The sequence below is a fragment of the Centropristis striata genome, chromosome 7 (genome assembly GCF_030273125.1).
Source record: "Centropristis striata isolate RG_2023a ecotype Rhode Island chromosome 7, C.striata_1.0, whole genome shotgun sequence".
NCBI lineage: Eukaryota > Metazoa > Chordata > Actinopteri > Perciformes > Serranidae > Centropristis > Centropristis striata.
This window is the reverse complement of record NC_081523.1, coordinates 9,956,823-9,972,041: the sequence shown is the minus strand read 5'-3', so window position 1 is coordinate 9,972,041 and position 15,219 is coordinate 9,956,823. Positions and strand designations below refer to the sequence as shown.

The window sequence follows — 15,219 nt, the reverse complement described above, 5'->3', positions numbered from 1 at the left end:
TGGAGTGTCCTTTAAGAGAAACTTGTATATCTAAAATACGACATATTTTGGCTTTAATTTCCAGGTCAGTTCTGTACTGGAAATAACAAAATCTGACAGATTGTTACAGTATTCTCTGTAAAGAAAGTTTTGTTTGGATGCACAACAACTGCAACAGTTTTCTGTCCCATAAGAAATAACAGTTTTTCATCACCAATAGTAGATAAAGAACAAACCTAAGCTTCTAAGATTTGTTACGAGGTAATGAGACAAAAATGAACATACAGGCTTTGACCATTTTACACCATTTATAATAACCTACCAATGTCTTTTGTGAACTCAGAAGATTATCTGTCATGTGTAATGACTTTTATTTTGAAATTTAAATCAATAAAAAAAGGTATACGGTTGGGCTTTAAATAAAATAAATAATTAAACTTACCACCTCCAGGTTGTGTGTGTATGCCAACTATGGATGTGGCTGCAACAAAGCTATAAAATAAAAAAAATGGATGCTTCACAAACATCTTCAACCCAGCAGTACAGAGCTCTACAAATCACCAGAGTTTCAAGGTGGACACCTAAGTTCATTATCTGACCAATTGTGAAATATGGTCACAATCTCCCCTTCTGACTTATGTAGTTGAATAATTGCCAGAAAAGCGTTTTTTCGAGAATAATAGATTAGTGACATTTGACCTTTTGGATATAAAATGTAATTTTCTTTTCATCCTACTAGAGATTTGTGTAACATTTTGCCATACTTATCCTTTTAATTCTTTGGTTTGGCCAAAAACAGGAGAGGCGACTGTGACCTTTGACCACCAAAATTTAATCAGTTCATTCATGAGTCCAAATAGAAATCCAAATGAGCTGGAAGTGCAGTAAGATACATAAAAACGATATACACACGACTGAGGTTTCTTACATTGATAAAAAGGAAATTAATCATGGTTACCTCTCCAATTATTAAAAACATTCTCATGATAATCTTTATCTTATTTATCTTGTGAAGGTGAATCTGCAAAAAGACAATAAAACACCAAAATATTTGCCTCAAATCAAAGGTTTTTTAATTATTTGTTTTTGCATTGAAATCTACATTCATATTAGTATGATGTAATTTGGTACAGTAAACACTGCTGATGTGTGGTTTTGCAATCCTCCCTCTTTATAATATGATGATACTGTCAAAAGGAATTTCAAGCATCAGTTTTTTTTTTTCTTACTTAGGTTTACTGGCCCCTCGTGTTGGAATTTTAACAAAATGTCAAAATGCAAAACAGAAGCGGGAGGAAAAAAAAGAAACAAAGAGCTAACAACAAAAAGACAGACTATGGAGACAAATGATAAACACATACAGCTTAACAACAGAGAGGATATATATTTGTAAAAGCACATTCTTATTAATAATAGATGCTTCGGAATGAAAACAGCAACAACGAGGCTCACTGTGATCAACCAACAACTGTCCCACTTACATCAGCACATTCCACTTATATATTATCTGAAAATTTTCACTTGTGCCAGCAATGTGCAGGAATACATGTAATTATAACCCCTGACCCTCCATCCCCCCAAAAACATAATAATAAATAAGAAAACAGGTGATTTGATTGGTCCATGAGGTAAAATGTAAAATAAAAAATAAAGGGAAATAAAGAGCAAGCAAAAGTTGGAAATATTTTTGAAAAGATAAACAACAAAAACAAAAATGTGGAAAAAAAAAAGAAAGAAAAAAGATTGTGATTGCAGACAAGAATGATGTCTTACATGTCTTTCATTATCTTCCCCCAGAAAGAAACACACACACACACACATTCCACCTTTCACACACACAATCACACAACCATTCACACACTCAAGCATGTAACTCATCAACACACCAGGCTGTAATCTTAACAAAGCCACTTGATGGATGATAATATTTTTTATATTTACACTGAAGTCATGATTAACTGACGAAAGCTCAAAGCTCAGAATGAACCCCAGAAAATACAAGAAAGACTTAAAAATCATGAGCAAACCAGATTAAATCACCAAATTCTCCTTTCATTCCTTCACTTTTTTTTTGATCTCCTCCTATGCAACTGACAAATAATGTCCACTGAACTAGGCGCTGGAGGTGGGCGGGGCTTACAGAGACAAAGAGAGGGGTTAATAATGACAGTGATGATGGAGACGCTCATGAGCGATGAGCGCTGGGAAGGCATGTATTCTGCCACGCAGCGCAATCAGGCAGGTAGACTCCTCTACAAGAGAAAGAGCACTTCAATAAAAGAGTCACCGCCCGTTTCGGACTACCCTGGTTTGAAATCAAACACACCTACCTCTTGTTTTTATAAGAGGTTTCGGTGTGGAAGAGCATGCAGTTAGCTACACAGTACAGCCTGAGTGGGTGGAATTAAAAGAGCACTTCAAAAAAACACAACAACAGACTGCCCGCTTAGGTTTATATGGGGCTCCAAAACAAGTTCAGCTCCTTTTGTCAGAAGTTCAGGATGCAGGTTTTAACATCAATCTGAGGAGTGTGTGTAGCAGTAACTGTAATGGTAGAAGCAGCACTAGTAGTGTTCAGCAGGCAAGAGTCTTGTCTTTCTGGAGAAGGATGGCTCAACAACATACCCAACCACCTGTTGACCCCAAAAAGGTGCAGCAGGACCACTTCAAAGTCTTAATGCGTCCGTCTTATTTTGAAATCCTGGGGAGATTTTAATCCTGCTTCTTCTGCATTAAAGACAGGATAAAAGTTTTTTTTTGTCCATTGGTTGTTGTGGCTGGTTTGTTCCAAGATTCATCAACATTCGTTATTTTTTTGAGGCAACTAAGCTTAAAAACACTTCCATATTGGCTGGCATGCTGAAATACAGCCGTGTTTTTTAGTTTGTTTTAACCAGTCAGCAAAATGACTGGTTGTTTGCAAAAGTGCCAGGCACAGATCACAAACTTACCAGCCAAAGCCAGAATTTACCAGCATTTTATTAGTGTGGGCTCACTGAATCTTTTTTTTATCTGAATACCATTTTATAATGATAATCAGCTTGGTCATTTTAAAAGTCTTATTTGATTTCTTTTCCATTTTCTTCTTCTTCTTCGTGTGATTGTCGCCCACTCTTCCCTCCAGATGTTTGCAGCACCTCTCAGGCAGTCGTACAGGTAGGCAGTGAGTTTAAGAACTATCACAATGTTTATTTTCCTGGCCGTTTATCAACCAGTGAGGAAATTGTCCCTACAGCCGGACGTGAGGCAAAAGGTCTTTTTCCTTGACTGTAGAAACAGAATAAAGTAAAGAAGGAAGAAGGGAGTGAAGGGAATGGTAGAGAGGACACCTCTCAGAGGCTCCGTGCCCCGTAAGGCCCAATGTGGGCTCAGTCCTGTCCAATCTGGCCCAGTCTAACCCGTGTTTGGTTAGGCCAAATCCAGTCCAGTCTGGTCTGGGCTGGTCTAGCTGGGATCCAGACCAGGGTTTTAGAAGAGTGCTTTGGATCCCTGGTTCTCGAACTCTGACCAGGCGTCGTTCAATTCCATGAAGATCATTTTAGCGTAATCTTCATAAGATTGGCCTGTTGCCTGCAGAGAGAGAGATAGTCAGCTGCAAATATGGTTTAACCCTAAAAAAAAATCTAACAAAAGGTTTCTCAGTGGTTTACAGTAGTTTCAGAGGTACTTAAAAACATACTTAAAGTTTTCAAATTTTTGACTCCAAGAAATGCCCCATTATCAAAATCGGCAGGTCTTTAAAATGACCATTACTCTTTTTAGTCAGGAGGCGGAGCTAAATAAACGGGACACGTCGGACAAAAGCAACAATTTTTTTCCCACATGCTCTCCATCACCATAAATTTCCATTTTTGATGGGAGCCACTTCATCAAGATTGTAGATCAGAGATGGCAGCCATATAAAATCTATGAGAACCAATAAATCTTCCAAGCCACTTAGAAGGTCAATCTTAGTGTCAAAATCTACATTTTCTGGGTCAAAGAATCCATTAAAGCTATTGAGAATATCACTAGATGATTATTTGATCAAATAGATGTGTTAATTTTGGCCATGTATTTACGTAATTTACAACTCATTAATATAGGCCATATATGGTACATATATTCTGAAAAATGAATAACATGCATAAACTTAATTGAACTTTATTAGCTTCACTCGTGTTATTTATTACATTTCCAACCACAAAGATCTGTGCAGTTCCAGTGAGCCTTCCTGCATGAGCACCTTGCACCACACACACTTTACAGTTTCCCTTCAGTAATTACATATTTCTCCTTCCTCATATGGCTTTGCTTAGTGTTGGAGGCTTCCTGCCGATCTTGAAAATGACACCTTTCTGGTGGTCACATTTTGGTAAACTTTTAGTATGTTATTAAGGACATCTAATACTACAAAATAACAGCTGAGAAAGCTTTTGCTAGATTTTTTTTTAGGGTTAGGTGTTTTTTTTTCTCATATATGCACCCACCTAAGAATAAACTAGCAAATTAACAGTTAAGATGACAGTTGAAATATTTGTAAATCATGCTGAAATTAGCCGTTATCATAAACAGTATTTAGTTTAGTCTTGTCAAGTCTTTTTTTTTCCTGTTACCTTATCTGGATGGACAATCAGCACAGCCTTCCTGTAGTACTTCTTCACCTGGTCAGGCGTCACCAGGTCAGCCATGCCCACGGGCCTCCAGCGGGTTTCCCCCTCCCACAGCACAGTGTGAAGCGTCGACAGCAGCGCTCGGATGTTCCGCTCCTTCCCCTCAATCCAGTCCAGGATCTGCAGCATGACAACAAAACACACCACTACTTTAACTACGAAAAAAAGGCACAAACACAGATCAGCACTTGGAGGTGAAGCTCTGACTGCCAAAATGTGCCAGTCTGGTCTATCCAATCAGCCCTTTTGGCAAGTAAAGGAAAGGACGGATTAGGTGACTCAGAATCCCATTTTGTTCCCTCAATTTCATATAATACATTAACCAACAACAACAAAAACTATGGTGATTTACTCAGTAACCAAAAGTTAAATTCAGGGTTCGTACAGCCTTTCGAGTGAATTTCAAGACATTTTAAGCACATTCGAGGTACCTAAAGCAAACATTTAACAACATCTAACTGTTTACTAAGTTTAGAGGATTTATTTATACTCACAGCAATCATGAATGTATTATATTGACACTTTGTTTATGTAACCAGCTGCTCATATTCATTTTGATTATATGTTTTGATCCTGATTATTTAATGAATTGTTATGAATGACTGTGTAGAAAACACCAGAATGAATTTGCGCATTTTCCTGACCTTGAAACTTAAATAAGTTAAGAAAATGATTCATTTTAACTTTGTACGAACACAGTAAATTGCACTTTCTAACCATTATTTATGGCGGAAAGTTCCATTAAGAGCTGTGTTTTTTCTCTCACAACAGCACTCTGTTACCTGTAATTTAAGTGGATCAATTTCTTTCGTCATCTCCTGTCTCCTCATTTCAGCGATGGTCCTTGGTCCCTTTCTATCAGGCCTGGAGGCAAAACCCTGAGTTGACAGCAGGTCCTCAAAATCATCCTCCTTTACCTTTGGCTTGGGGCCTGCGTCACAACACAGCACAGAGAAATCAAGGTCTGGCATCAATATTGCAAGCAAGAGAGAAAACTTTTTTTCCATTACTAATTGCATTTATGTGAAAATCTGTAGTGGAGTAATTAAATCAAACATAGATATGATCTCCAACTCCTTAAACAAATATTTTCTCTTCTACTGAATGTCTCTTACCAAATCCAGGCCCGCGGACTCCTCTGTCCTCTCTCCCGCCAATGACACTAGAGAAGTTGAGGTTGTAGTTGGGTTTAGTGGACTGTGCGCCTGCAGGCGGAGCGGCAGAATGTACTTTGGGTGCGGGCCCGGATCCTGATCCAGACATCCAAGGTTTGCTCTGGGCTGAGGCGGGCCTTCCAGACTGCCAGGGCTGGGCTTGAGGCTTAGCAGAGGAGGCAGGAGCCTTCGTGCTAAAAGAAGGCCCCGAGAAATTACTGCTGGAGGAACCTGCAGGACATGGAGGGATGATAGTTAGTTACTTGATGTGAATTTATAATAGGCTTACAAATTAATATGCAATGTTCTCTTTCAAGGGTGTTTTCCTTCCTTCCTTCCTTCTTTTTTTTTTTTTTTTTAAGATCAGTGGTCACAGTCAGCGCAGTATCACCATTATAGACTTGGATATGTGACCAGGCCTTACCTGGCAAATTGGAGGCCAGGTTTCCAAGGTCGGCAAACGGATCAAAGGTCTGAGATTTGGCCTTCGACATAGATGTTGCACCAGAAGCTACAGACACAGAAACAATATGAGAGTTACATTTTTTACTTACGATGCATAGTACTCAGTTAAGTTTCAGTCAGCTACACAGCACTACACAATGTTCCTCCACCCACCTGTGTTGGTGTAGCTTGGTTTGTTAGCGGTGGTGCTCATGCTAGCGGTGGTGCCGGCCGCCCAGCTGTCCCAACCACCCAGCAGGTCTGGTTGGCTCGCTGATGATGTCATCTTGGGGGTATCATTCACTAGCTTATCTGTTAAGAGAAAAAATATCACAATTGTCACCATTTCAGTTTCTTTTGCATGTTGTAAGTAGAAAATACTTGAATGGTTTCTGCAGGAAAAACTGAGATTTTAAAATCCTGCAGGCAGGTTTGTTGCTGCAGAGTTGTAGTAAGGTGTGTGTAATCAAGCATCATATCTCCTCAGAGTAGGCTGAGATTTGATGAGGCAGCAGAGAAACATTTGGGACACAATGCTGTGCGATGTTACAGTAGCTGATGTACTTACTGAGGTTGAAGAGGCTTGTGTTGGAAGCAGGAGTGGGGTTACTGTTGGCTGAACCTTCAGTACCCAACAAGTCTCCAAACAGGTCCGGTCCAGAGGCCTGCCGAGACGAACCCACAGTGGCGCCGACACCGGAGCCAGACCCCATCCCAAACGGATCAAACAGGTCGCCCATGGCTGCAGCAAGGGATAAAAAATGCATTTAGGATTGGTACGTTTTTCACAACAATGCAGACAACATGTATTACGCCTCAGCCATTACACTTTGAGTCTTGTGTGGAGCCACTGGTCGACCCGCTGAAGAATAAGTCTTCCTGCACTGCTCCTGTCTGAGCAGCAGGGGGTGCAAACAGGTCGTTGAGGAGGTCGCTGTTGCTGGATGCGGCTTTCATTCCTCCCTGGACTCCTTGCTGAGGAGCAGAGGAGGAGGCCGAGGACATGGAAGGGTCAGAATTCAACCCCAGGAGGTCAGCTGTGTCACCGATGGGAGAGTCCTGTGCTGCAGGAGGGGTGCTCTGAGGAGAGAGGGACACAAAGGAAATTATTGTTGTGAAGCAAGAAATAAAGACTTTTTACTCTACTTCTTAACACCGTTAGCGTGCATGATAAAGGAAGCAATACTGTTTTGATATAATCAGCCATCAGAAAACATTCCCCACCTGGAAGTCAGCATCAAACAGCGGTTCACTGGGGTCACGTGACAGTGGCTCCCCGCTGGGGGCAGAGTAAGAGTAGGACTCTCCTTCGGACTGATCACTCAGATCCTCCTGGTCATTCATGGATCCCCCTCCTTGACTTTCTGAGGTCTCCTGATGGCCACCCACATCTACAAATGCAAGAGTTGGTCAGTGGAAGAATAAGAAGTCAGGAAGAAAATAAGGCACGAAGCAAAAAGAGTAGCATCCTCCTCTTCATTATAATGGAATTACTACAGCATTTTAATATTATAGACATGTTCATTACCTTCCCAGTCCAGAGTCTGGAAGAAGTTGTTGGCGTTGCTATCGGTGCTCACAGGAGATTCTGGTTCTGTTGCATTGGAGCCTTCTGGGGTCTGAGCAGGCTGGGGCGACTCAGAGTCATAAAATGCAGAGGAACCAGGCTGACGAGGCAGCTCGGGCTTACCTGTAGTGATAAAGGTTTAGGGTCAGTTTATGTGTGTCTGTTACTTAGAAAGGAAGTGAAGAGAAACATGCTTCCAGTGGGCTAGAGGGCTGAATAGAAGAAAGATAAACAACAAACCAAATCCAACACATCTGGCTTAGAAACTAGCTTATGTAAAGAAATGCCACCTACCAAACTTGCTGAGGATCTCCTGCTGTTCATCACGAGAGGAGAAAAGGATTTTAGGGTTGAGGCCCTTGGTTTGAAAGCCCTCCCAAGGAGGCGTCTTGGTGCTGGGTCTGTCTCTGGATTCCACCTCGATGTCCAAGTTGACCTGGAACAAGTCGGGGTACTTCTCCTGGATATCACAGGCATCCAAGTCATACCTGAGGAGAAACGGGGAAACAGGAGGTTTTGGAGAAAAAAGTTAATTAGGAAATAAGAAATATGTTTTAGTTGATATTATTGTACAGGAACCAAGAAATGTGATCTTTTATAGTAAAAAGTTCTGTATTTCTCAAAGTTTTGTACATACTTGGCAAACTTTACAGTGGTCGCATTTCTGGGGACGAAGCCTGTGTGGAACTGGATCTGAAACATCTTCATGGATGCCATCTGAAACATTATAGAGCATAAGATGAGCTTTGTTTGTCCAGAATGAGCTAACAGTTGATTTGTGTCGCCCTAAAGCTTTTGTGTGTGTGTGTGTGTGTGTGTGTGTGTGTGTGTGTGTGTACCTTGGCCTGCAGACGTCCTCCCAGTGTAGATCTCGCATGGTAGATCACCACCAGTACATCTCCTTGGACTGTCACATTGAGGGGAATCTCTGCTTTGCCATCTTCCATCTTAAAATCCCTGAAAAGAGCAAAATAATGAGAGGAAGGATATATAATTGAAACAGATTTTTTTTAAATCTGGGGACAGCTGAAACGCATTCCTGTGTGTTTGAACTTACTTCATCTTGTCGTACTCCTGTGATGTGGTGAGGACTCTCTCGTCGCCCACATAGACTTCGCAGAACGGCCTGCACCCATTACGCTGCTTATTGAACAGCGGCACGGGTGTCATGACGATAGAGCGAATTATTATGGGCTTGCTGTGTGGGACGATGGGCTCCTCTGCCATCATATCGCACATATACTCTATATACCTGCAACAAGCAAAAGCAAAATCAGGATCATGTATTTTAGCTTTTGATTTTGTGGTGTATGGGGAGGCAAAAACACAAAAAAAATATTTTTGATCTATTACATGATTTAGGGTCAAAATTCCAACCAGTGTCTTTCCATACCTCTTGTGTGAGGGTGCTATACCAGGCGGGCAGCGTTTCATTGAGAACATGTAGACAGCAGCCTCAGCTGTGGTGAAAAGGCGACAGAAACACAGGAAGGAGCAAACTGCTACGGCTGATGCTGCCCTACCGTCCTACAGAGACAAAAAGTGAAGGTCAGAATTAAGTATACTGCAGCCAAGTGTCCTTATCACGTACTTATGTCTCTGTCTGGACTTCCTCTTACTCCCTTTCCTCATCTGAGCATGCATGAAGTACTGTTTTCATTACAGTAAGCTCCTGGGATGTTGTCATATTTGTCATTGACATCTTGCAAAGACTTCTCTCCTGTGTCCTCTAGTGGAATTCTCCAGTAGCACACTCTGCCAAAACCATGGAAAATGGCTAGATATCAGCTCTTAAATTGAACTCTTATGAGCTATTTTTCTTGTTATCATTATATTTGTCCAAACAAATGTACCTTTAGTTGTACCAGGCATTAAAATGAACAACAAATTAAAGAAAAAGATCCACATAACAATCCACATTAAAAAAAGGACTGACTACATTGTATAAATGTTCCTAACGTTTTTTTAATTTTATTTTTGTTTTGATCGTTAATAAATTTAATATTTCTACTTGTTTATTTACTTATATTTCTAGCTTATACTGATGTTTACTATTTATTGTTGTTTGCTATTCACTTTGCAGCTGTAATACTGGAATTTCCCCATTGTGGGACTATTAAAGGAAATCTTAATCATTATTATTATTATCATTATTTTTCATCCCAGCTCAAACAATTACGATATCGGCCAGACGGCCACCATATCAGCTATCAATTAATTTCCCCCCTCTAAAATCAGTATCGGCATCTGTCTCAAAATTCCCATATTGGTTGGTCTCTATATACAGTACAGGCCAAAAGTTTGGACACACCCATCTCATTCAATGCGTTTTTCTTTATTTTCATGACTATTTACATTGTAGATTCTCACTGAAGGCATCAAAACTATGAATGAACACATATGGAATTATGTACTTAACAAAAAAAGTGTGAAATAACTGAAAACATGTCTTGTATTTAAGATTCCTCAAAGTAGCCACCCTTTGCTTACTAGAATATAAGACATGTTTTCAGTTATTTCACACTTTTTTGTTAAGTACATAATTCCACATGTGTTCATTAATAGTTTTGATGAATTTACAATGTCAATAGTCATGAAAATAAAGGAAAAACATTGAATGAGAAGGTGTGTCCAAACTTTTGGCCTGTACTGTATAAGCAACTCCGTTCACACTGCAGCCGGTTGTCTACTCAAATGCGTGGCTAAAAACAAGTATGTCACCGGCCTAACTCATCAGACAGGTATAGGTGATAAGAGATCACTTACCAGACAGTGTACTATACAGATGTTCCTCTGGTCTTGTTTGAGCCATAGATGCATGTTCTTACACACACTGTAGAGGCTGCGGAGGTTGGGGGCGCGGCGCACTTGCCAGTTACACTCTGACACCTGCACATGGAAAGACACGTAGCTGAGTACAACAGGAATATTGTATAACTGCACACAAGGGAAAGGTCAAAGCAAACACTGTGGCAATATTGAAATCATGCAAAACACTCCTGATACTACGACTGGTAGGAGTAAACAAGCTATCTACTCATAGCAATGACATATCGAGACCGGGGAATTTGGTAAAATTCACACCTTGATATGCATCCACCCACCACAAACACACGCTTCTTACCCTGTTGTGGAACCGAGAAGGCCTGTATGATCGTTTGGAGAGGTTGTAGACAGCATAGTGGCCCGCATGACGGGAATCCAGGAAGAGACGGACGTCCTCAATGTTGTTTTTTATTGCCGACTCCACCCCTTCTGCTGGGAAGGACATGACTACACACACACAAATAGAGAAGCAGGTATTATATCAAACTATCCAATGGTTTGATCTCCTTCTCCATTGTTAAACAGGACTTAAGCCATTTGTGAATAGAATTATTGCAGACATCATCCTCATAACATAACATGAAGATAACATTTTGCAGTAACAGAGTAAAGAAGTTTTATTAAGGGTTGCTATGCCTACCTGCTATTCTGGAGGTGATATATGAAATATCTAGGTCCCCTTTGGCATAGCTGAAACAGAAATCAAAAGTGCACTTATGAAAGGAGTAGATATACAACATGGTAGGGAGGAAAAAACACTAATTACTAAATAGTTTAACTAATGTCTGGGAGACTGCACAAACAGATTGGTAATACAAACTGTTTAAAAAAAAACAAGAAAGCTTTGTATTACAAAATATCAATATAACTCTGGTGCTGCAGGATGGGGATGCCCCTTATCGATGTCAGAGCTCCCACACAATGCAGAAGATTTAATGAGGCTGTCAAAAAACACTTTTCTTTCCTGAGCCTTTAATGTAGCACATGCATCTAGCAGATGCTTGTTGTTGCATGGGAATACAGTCAGGAGGTTCATTGCTGCCAATAGCTCATAGGTGTTATTGACAGGTAATTGATGTCAAAAGTAGACTTTTCTTTTATAGCAAAATAAATCATATTGGAACAATGACAACAGCAAAAAACAACAAAAAACTAAATATAAAAAATTGAGTACACACAAACAAACTGTAGGCCAAGCAAATAAATTAATCCATCTATGTTGATGACACTCAAATGCATCTGTATGGTGTCAGGACGGACAAGTGATGCTGGTTGAGACACAGATATAGCCGAAATGGTGATTTAGTGAGCAGTGAAGTCGTATTAAAACATTTTAAGTTACATTCATTCATCCAGTCATTCATATAGGGAAGTAACTCCCAAGCAGGGGTACATTTGAAGTTATTTGGGGGTACAGGGAAAGATTCTAGCTCGACTTATTGGAGAAAAAATAAAGAAAATTAGGATTTGAATTACAACATATTGAATTGCAAGTGAACAGAGATGTTAAAATTGTTAAAAGTGACGAATAAATGATTGAAATAGATACCTAAAAGTAGGGATAAATAGTTCAAATTGTTAAAAAGTTACAAGAGCTAAAGTATCAGATTAATGTTTCACTTGTTTTGTCATTCGCTGATATAATTTTCCAATCACCTGACTCTTCCATTCATACGTAAAATGCTACTCATCAGTGGCATCACGCTCTGCATTCATTCGACTGGATTATGGAATCTGTGATGTTAGAATCAGCAAGCTGTGATGGTGGACACGGCACAGCAAAAAGGCTTAGTAGGGTTTTCCTTCCTCTAAATTAAACACAAACTACAGGAGCACACAGAGCAACGCATGAGTTGACGCACTTCTGACCCATATTTACCTTGGGTTGCTAGGTGATGGACACATAGTGGGACCATGAGGGATTGGGACAGAGAAAAGAAACAACAAAAAATAAACAAAACGACCAAACAAATGGAACAAACCGATGTTGGAATAACCAAATGAAACATCAAACTTGAATGGATATGGATAGATTGGCTATTAAAGGAACACTTTGCTTATTCTCCATCAGACGACCTATATGTCTATAGCAGTTATAGTCAGCCAAGTGTGGTGACAGAACTACAAAGAGAGATATATGGTTAATCCTTTTCTGGGAGGTTCACAACTTCAAAGCTTTCCATCACGGTGGAGAATCCCATTTAAGATAGCTAAGCAGCAAAATGTCCCTTTTAAAAAAAGGTAAATCGAGAGGCAGGGGAGGTATGAGCATGAATGCTTACGGAGACAATCTGCAGGTGTACAATCATCTACATTTACTTGAGGTTAATGCATAAATGATAACCAAAGCAAACATGGCGGTGCAATTTTCTTGGTTAAATAAGTTCTGGTTATGCATAATGTGAAGTTACAGTCGCAAAATGTGAAAAGTTCCAACTCAATGTTCAATCCACTGGTTAATGACTGTAAACATAATGTGAAGCATGTCCATGTTATGCCAAGTGGGGAAAACAAAACTGACTGTCAGGTTAAATGAATAAAACACAAACTGATCTGTAGTTTCAACTGAAAGTGGAATATAAAAGAGTACAACAATAATAACCATGGTAGAAAGAGTGGAGCGGCTTACTTTGCTACTGATTGGATGACCTTAGAGGAAGTGTCCTTTATGTTGGTCAGGAAGCGTTCGGTTCCTCCCCTCAAGATATCGAAGAGGCCGCTGCCTGCCTGATCAGGATCGTATATGCCTACAGGTGTCATGGGGAAAAGGAGAGAATACTAAATATGATACATTTGCAGACACTGTTATAGCACTAACCCTGGCTTAAGTTAGATATCAGATATCAGGGACACACTAAACCCACATAATGGCTGTTGATGTTTTCTGCTTAACTTCTGTTATTCTATTTTTACAGTTTTATAGTGTTTATATTTATACCTATAATTATCTAGAGTTGTGAGCCAATGCATCGAAATTTCGTTCAAATGTGCATTTGTCTGTATAACTTCGATGACAATAAAGTCTGTCTAAGTGTAAATCAGTAAAAAAATAGGGCTGTATCGAATAGTTTGTTGCAAAACAAATGTTATATGATTTTTAGAAGTACATTCTAGGAAATTCACATTGTTTTTATCAAACTTATATCTAATATTCGGCTAAAATCCAGATTTGTTGGCATTTAGACTGAAAATTAAGAAAAAGTTTAATCTCATGAATCATCTTATTGAAACTAAAGATTTCCTTTGTAGATTTATTTATCATTTATTTTTTGGGGTGATAACATCAAGAACTATGGCGACATTTATAACTAGATTTGAAAACCTCAATAAAAGCTTGAAATGTAAAAAAATTACAAAAAAATGCATTGGATAAAATCAGCTGCTTTCAGCTGTGCTGGAGCTGCCAGATATTGAACAGCAGGGCGATGACTCAACATCATTTATTGCTCAGGTGTGACAGTATGAAGGACAGGAGAAGTGGAGCCACTCCCCAAGAGAAAACACTCTGACTTTCGACAGATGGCCAACTTGCCGTAGAGAAATCCTCTTAATAGACAACCTGCACGTGCGTGTGTGTGTGTCTATATTTGTTGTGTGTCTAGAAAAGCCACTTATTCGAGAAAGTAAACAAAAAATAAATAACGAAAATCTGATCCAAGTACCTTCAGCTTGTGCTCTTAATCTTACTTCAAATATCCTTAAGAACAAGAATAAGCTCTTTCTAGTGAGTGTGTACTCTGCTTCAGTCTGCTCCAGACAGACTGTGAAATCAACAACAGTCATCGCACCAAATGCCAATATGTGGTCTATGACTGTTTTTTTTCTCTATTACACATTTTAGCAGGTAATCTTCACTATGAATATTTTTTTCTATTCTGCTTAAGATCAACTTGTAAACTAAACATGCCAGCCATCACTGCCGGTGACACACAAATTAAAAGCTATAGGTTACTTCCGTAACCCCGGTTCTCTGAGTAGCTTGAGTGAGATGTCTCACTATGGGCGTATTCGCATAGTGAGACATCGAAAAGAATGCTAACCTTGTAGATTATATTACACAAGATACATGCAAGTCTGTTAGCTTCTATGGTACGCTCAAAGTCAGTCAAGTAAAGTGGATTACGGAGAATATTGTGGTTAAATATTGAGTGTAAACCATGTTGAACAAAAATTCTGCTCTATAACCATTTCAAAATGGCTAAGAAATAAGACTGTGGAAAAAAAAGAGTGTAAGATAGCTCAAAATGTCCAACATATTGATCACGATTTAAAAACAATCACCATACAGAGTCTCCAATACATATGAGTCTGAAGCTGACCTACTGACTACTGTTGGTCATGAGGTCAGAGGAGATATTTTAGCATGGGTGGTTATACGTGATCTTAACAGATTACATATTAGCATGTGTAACTAGGAGATATGGGTGGGACATGGGTGGTGTCTTGGAGTTGTGCGTGTGTGTGTGTGTAAAAGAAAGAGAACATGTGTGTCTGGCTGATTAGAAATTAGGGGTTATAAAAAAAAGACAGCAGAGAAACCAAGTGTCTTGTTCAGTCAAAGGCACAAAAATACCTCTGTGGCCATTTTTTTTTAGGA

General features: G+C 39.5%; 1 protein-coding gene across 1 annotated transcript in view; it reads right to left on the bottom strand.

Annotated features, from left to right (window-relative positions):
• Positions 1-790: 790 nt before the first annotated feature.
• The window catches only part of gak (cyclin G associated kinase), a 29,261-nt gene continuing 14,832 nt past the window's right edge, over positions 791-15,219 (bottom strand). Inside the window, exons 11-29 of the mRNA XM_059337123.1 lie at positions 13,252-13,369; positions 11,263-11,312; positions 10,921-11,069; positions 10,563-10,685; positions 9,190-9,323; positions 8,854-9,048; positions 8,636-8,753; positions 8,434-8,513; positions 8,091-8,284; positions 7,758-7,919; positions 7,454-7,620; positions 7,057-7,309; positions 6,798-6,971; positions 6,404-6,541; positions 6,210-6,296; positions 5,747-6,016; positions 5,414-5,562; positions 4,575-4,751; positions 791-3,549 (exon numbers count right to left, since the gene is read on the bottom strand). Of these exons, the coding sequence (XP_059193106.1) occupies positions 3,448-3,549; positions 4,575-4,751; positions 5,414-5,562; positions 5,747-6,016; positions 6,210-6,296; positions 6,404-6,541; positions 6,798-6,971; positions 7,057-7,309; positions 7,454-7,620; positions 7,758-7,919; positions 8,091-8,284; positions 8,434-8,513; positions 8,636-8,753; positions 8,854-9,048; positions 9,190-9,323; positions 10,563-10,685; positions 10,921-11,069; positions 11,263-11,312; positions 13,252-13,369 (2,840 nt within the window). The 3' untranslated portion in view covers positions 791-3,447. The remainder of the gene's footprint in view (positions 3,550-4,574; positions 4,752-5,413; positions 5,563-5,746; positions 6,017-6,209; positions 6,297-6,403; positions 6,542-6,797; positions 6,972-7,056; positions 7,310-7,453; positions 7,621-7,757; positions 7,920-8,090; positions 8,285-8,433; positions 8,514-8,635; positions 8,754-8,853; positions 9,049-9,189; positions 9,324-10,562; positions 10,686-10,920; positions 11,070-11,262; positions 11,313-13,251; positions 13,370-15,219) is intronic.